The sequence below is a fragment of the Alosa sapidissima genome, chromosome 8, assembly GCF_018492685.1.
Source record: "Alosa sapidissima isolate fAloSap1 chromosome 8, fAloSap1.pri, whole genome shotgun sequence".
Classification (NCBI taxonomy): domain Eukaryota; kingdom Metazoa; phylum Chordata; class Actinopteri; order Clupeiformes; family Clupeidae; genus Alosa; species Alosa sapidissima.
The window spans coordinates 20279478-20285113 of record NC_055964.1 but is presented as its reverse complement, the minus strand read 5'-3'; the positions used below and the strand labels follow the sequence as shown (position 1 = coordinate 20285113).

The 5636-nt window shown below is 49.0% G+C and overlaps 1 protein-coding gene across 2 annotated transcripts in view; it reads left to right on the top strand.

The window, feature by feature from the left end:
- Window positions 1-5636, top strand: part of si:ch73-72b7.1 (netrin receptor UNC5C) — a 143397-nt gene that overhangs the window by 70410 nt on the left and 67351 nt on the right. For both annotated transcript variants that reach the window (XM_042100275.1, XM_042100274.1), the window contains exon 2: window positions 288-518. In XM_042100275.1, the coding sequence (XP_041956209.1) occupies window positions 288-518 (231 nt within the window). The remainder of the gene's footprint in view (window positions 1-287; window positions 519-5636) is intronic.

Here is a 5636-nt window from a genome sequence, read left to right as displayed (position 1 = left end):
TTTCAGCACTGGAGTGTAGTTGATGATATACACTGATCATTTGCCATTCATGCTGTAACTTAAATGTGTTGTCAAGCAGCAGATGCACTACTCTTTCTCACCCATGATCAAACAGAAATGCCCAATGGGCCAGCAACTAGCTGCCCAGTGAATGAGATTATTCAGTAGACAAAAATAGGGTAAAGATTAGATGTTAATATATAATCTCTCTCTTGCTCTTTCTCTCTCTCTCTCTCTCTCTCTGTCTCCTTCTGTCCCCTTCTCCCTCTCTCTCTGTCTCCCTATAGTGGACGATGACTTCCTGGGGCTGGGTGAGCTACCAGAGACCTTCCCCTCGGACCCGCCGGAGCCCCTGCCTCACTTCCTCATGGAGCCCGAGGAGGCCTACATCGTCAAGAACAAGCCGGTGAACCTCTACTGCAAGGCCACCCCCGCCACACAGATCTACTTCAAGTGCAACAGCGAGTGGGTCCACCAGAAGGACCACACCGTGGAGGAACGGGTGGATGAGACATCAGGTTAGTCGATGTAAACAAACAAACAAACAAACAAACAAATGACACTATTTAGGCGTTGGGAATGAGTCACCCCGCACGCCACTAATGACAGGGATCAGCAGGATGCACAATCGGCAGTGGAGCGAGGAGTAAGCCACAGCTGCAGTGTACCGCCTGCCCTTTCCACATACACTTTTACAGAAACAGGATTTCACAGCCGCCTTTTTAACACGGACGGGATGAAAGAACGTGTGGGAATTCCAAAGAGATAATCCTCCCTTTTAGAGTTCCTTTTAAAGAGTAAAGTCACATATGTTCAGCTGCGCTTGCAAGGTTTGCTTGATTTCACCATCTTATTTTTTATTTATTTGGTGAACGATGTGTGTACTTAGATCCACAAAGCTTCTGTGGGCTGAATAATGTGTTCGTATGGATTAGAAAAAAATGCAGTGCCGGAGTACAAAGTTAAGAAACCGAGGCATAACCCATACAGAGCGAGCTGCAGCTTAGCACATGGCAAAAATATTGAAATGATTTCAGTGAGGTGTAGAGGTATCCATGGCATATTTTCTTTTATTATGGTGGGTGATCTCTTTAATAATTAGGACAAAGAGACTTTTCTTCCAGACAGAGCAAAAAACTACTGCAAGTACAAATTGTATGACAATGACAGGGATATCAGTTATGACTTTTAGTGTGCATTGAGGTAATCTGTGAACAGCACTTTTGTACTTAACTTTGCAAACATGGCCAACCAGTTGCTCAACTGCTAGTAGGCTCAAGTAGTCTCTCATTTACCTGATCCAACCTCTTAAAGCACTCTGAGAGAGATACTCCCTCACACACATAGTCAAAACATTTCAGCTTTTCCCTAAACAGGTAAGAAATCCTATTTATTACAGAAATCCAGTGAGTTGTGCCTTAATCTGAAACCTGCAGTGCTCTCCTGGTGTTTGTCTCTTCGTCTCTTCACTTTCACTCCAAAACTCCTTTCACCAAATGAGACGAGCTCTTCTGAGCCAGCCCTAACACCCCCCCCCCCCCCCCCCCCCCCCACAAATCCTGCCACTTCCAGACATCGTCTCTACTACAAACAAGCACCCAGGAGAGGATCTCTGGGTGGGGAAGAGAGCGCTAATTGTGTTGTGTTTGTACCGCTGCAGACTTGATACAGACGGATCAGTCGGCAGCTTCTGTCACCTTCCCTTATGCAAAAGGCAGCGGCTGTCTGTTTGCGCAGAACAAATGGATTCCGGGAAGAAGATTCGCGCAGGGTGTGTGTGTCTGTGTGTGTGTTTGGGGTGGGGGGTGCTCTCCATGGGAAGGTGACATCTCCACAGCTGTTTCATTCATCAGCCACTGTTTTGACTGCGGAAAGGTGAAAGTGGAGCGTGCAAAATACCAGACTTCATTTCGGTGAGCGTCTCTGCTCCACTTTTCTTTCCCTCCCTCTCTCTCTCTCTCTCACTCTCTCTCTTTTCTCTCTCTCACTCTTTCACTCACTGTCTCTCTTGATCTCTTGCTTGTTCTCTCCTCCCATCTCCACAAGTAGGATCTTTTCACTTCACGGTCAATAAAGCCGTTGTCTAAGTGTTTATTGCATTCAGGGCCGGCGGGGCGGCTATTTTCCAGGCCGGGGTTTGCCTGTGAACATGCTTACACAGGGGCCTTACCGGAATGCACTCTTTATTGTGGACGGGACAGGGAGGGGATGTCATTCGAGGTTAATGTGGCCGCCCAGATCCCCAGACACCGCAAAAACGTCTGCAGGGCCAGTAATATCCAGACGTCTGATAAGTCCTGTCGTCTCTCCCAGACCAATAGGAATATAAAGTGTGTGTGTATGTGGGGAGGGGGGTAGAGGAGGTGCAGTATGATTGCTACCTGTGGGCTACAGGGCTAACTCAATTTCCCACTTTGGCAGCTGAATGTGGTCAATCAAGGCAGACTTGTAGTCTATAATGACATGGGGACCCTGAGGGCTTTTATTCTTTACCAAAACAGCTCTGCTGCCGTCAGTGCTCCCGCCCTCTTATTTATTCACAGCGATGCGCACTATTTATTTCTGCCTGGTGTGCACTGACTGCGCTGTTGGTGTGCACACTATTCCCCATTCTCATGAATGCCAAAGACTCTGTTTTTTTTCTGTCATTTCATGTTGATGTTGTCACATGTGAATCTTTGAAAGTTGTGACTTCTTGGTTGCTTGAAGTTGTTGGCTACTTTGCAGACTATAGTGCCAGAAATAACAACAACAGCAGAAAGACAACAGCAACTGTGTCTATGGTGTAGCCATGAGTCTTAGTCTTGACTCTTTGTTCATTGCACCACTAAAAGTGAGGTGAACAGGTTACCCGTATTAGCATCTTACTCACAGCAGAATAATTCAACTAATGATCAAATAATTAAAGGCTAGCTGCAACATGACAAAGCCTTAATCTGGACCTGGTGACATAGCAGTGAAAGCTTGGCTGTTCCAGGGGCAACTGTGTGTCACCTTGACAATAGCGGAAGGATGTGTTGACATTCGTCTGCCCTGCGGTCTCAGTATCAGTCAACTGTTCGTGTGTGTGTGTGTGTGCGTGTGTGTGTGTGTGTTTTTTCCCTTAAAGCGTGGGGATGAAACCCAACTCTGACCTATTAGGGCCCTGCCATGCTTGAGCAGAGCAGCAGCTACACACACGCTCCTCTCTGATGGAAGCCCACAGCCCCCCTCCCAATCTGCTCTGCACCATCCACCTCCTCTCTAATTCACCCGTTTCCCCCCCCTCTCCTCTCCTCTCCTCTCCTCTCATTTCCTCTCCTCTCTCTCCTCTCCTCTCCTCTTCTCTCCTCTCCTCTCCCTTCCTCTCCCTTCCTCTTCTCTCCTCTCCCTCTCTCTCCTCTTCTCTCCTCTCCCTTCCTCTCTCCTCTCCTCTCCTCCCCTCTCCTCTCCTGTTCTCCCTAGCCACAGCCAACCCCGACTGAAAGAAAAGAAAACCACAGATAAGGGGTGGCTTTGGCGGTCAATAGCTATTTGAGAGGATGGAAAGCTGATCTGATTCTGATTCTCTCTCTCTCTCTCTCCTCTCTCTCCTCTCTCTCTCTCTCTCTCTCTCTCCTCTCTCTCTCCTCCCCCTCCCACTCTCTTTCTCTCTCTCCCTGAGAGGGACAGCAGTAGATTAGCCGTGGAGTGGACCAGCAGCGTGAGGTGGGAGGGAGAAGGTGAAAAGAGACAGGAGTGCGCCGTTATCTGCATGGCTCCAGCTGAGAAATCATTAGCTCTGGAGTTCATTCAGGAGGAAGGAAGGAAGGAAGAAGAGGCAGAGAGAGAGAGAGAGAGAGAGAGAGAGAGAGAGAGAGAAAGAGAGAGAGAGACAGAGAGAGAGAGAGAGGAGAGAGAGAGAGGAAAGAGAGAGAGAGAGAGAGAGAAAGAGAGAGAGAGACAGAGAGAGAGAGAGAGAGAGAGAGAGAGATGAGAGAGAGGAGAAGAAAAAAAAAGAAATAAAAATACAAAGACTTTGCTTACAGTGGGAGCATGCCAAGTCAGGCTCATTAGCTCGCCCCGGTTCTAAATGGATTTCCTCTGGAACCAATCGTGGGCCTCCAGTCGAGGGGGGGGTCCCGGCGGAACCTCAGCCGCTTTTCCCTCGGGGTTTCAGACGGGGGCGCAGCTCGAGCCGAGCGTCTGCAGGGGACGGAGGCATCCATCACTCCCTTCTGACAGATCTCCAGTCATTCCAGCCCTGCCTTGGCTGCAGGGGGTGTTCACTGAAGAGTATCAAAACACTCCGAAACACGAGCATCTGCTGCCTCGTGCACGCCACCAAACATGCCGCAAACTCCAAGATATCGATAGCATGCCAGATATCAAATAGACGCCCACACACCCACATCCACATACACACATGGTCAGTCTATTTTATGTGTCAAGCTGCGGAGATGGGTAGGTGTGGATGAGTCTCTCTCTTTGTTGAGGTCAAGGAGTGTCCGGTGCTTGGTGTCTGGCTAGAGCGGTGCTCCCTGAGGGCACTGCGGATTGAGCATAGTGAGCCAGCCCTGCAGAGCAGGAAGCTTTGATCTCTGTTTCACATCTCTCCCTCTTACATTTTGTTCCGCAACAGGGGAAGGTCAGACAGGGCGATGTTTTTTGACCCCTGCACCCCCCCCCCCCCCACCCCCCCCCCCCCAACCTCCCCACCTCTCCCTGTGCACCTGTTCCCACATTGTTGCAATCATGATGTCCTGTTCCTGATCCACAGTTGAGGATTTGGCAGGGCTCTGTGTGTCGCATCACATATCAACAATAACATAGCGCTCATTCCTTGGTTGTCTCTACCTGTAGTCGTCAATAGAGGCGCGGCGCCCTTTAGATTCCAACTTCTGTTCACACTTGGAGCCCCCCACCCTGAATACTTTAGATATGCCTATGCAGTCACCCTCCGAGGATATTAGAATCCATGTACCCTCTGTGAACTCAGTGTTAATAGTTTATCATTGCAAAATGTCTGTAGTGAATATGTGAACTGTAAAATTATCCTGTTACTGTTGAGGAAATGTCTTAACGAGAGGCTGCCAGAGGCATGTAGTCGTAACGCCAGGGTCGCAGGCCCCTTGAGCAGGACGAGCTGTAATGTTAGATATATTAGAACAGCCGTAGTCTATTTTATTAACATATGAATCAAAAAGAAATGTGCGCGCACATATGCGCTTGCGTATGACTTCAGAGCACAGTGACAAGTTTCTGTTGGCTGTGGTGATTTGTTTGCTCTGTGTTTCTCGTTACGGTCACACTCTGATTGATTTTCTCTCTCTCTCTCTCTCCCTCTGCTTCCATCTCTCTCTTTCTCTCTCTGATTCTCTGTCCCTCGTTCATACTCCCTCTCGCTCCCTCTGTCGCCATGGAACAAACTGACATTGTTGTGTGAATCACGAGCCTCAATTATTTATGGTCATGATGGTTCCTAAATGAGGTCAATTCCGTTCTGTGTCAGTGAGCAGCGGCGTTTGATTTGCTGCGGGTGCTCCCACCGGAGCGGGAGTCAGGGTGTGAGGAACCGTGTCGAGGTGCCGATCTCTGCCGGCTCTTTTCCCCTCTTTCTCTCTCACTCGCTTTCACTCTTTCTCTCCCACTGCCGGCTCTTTTCCCCTCTTTCTCTC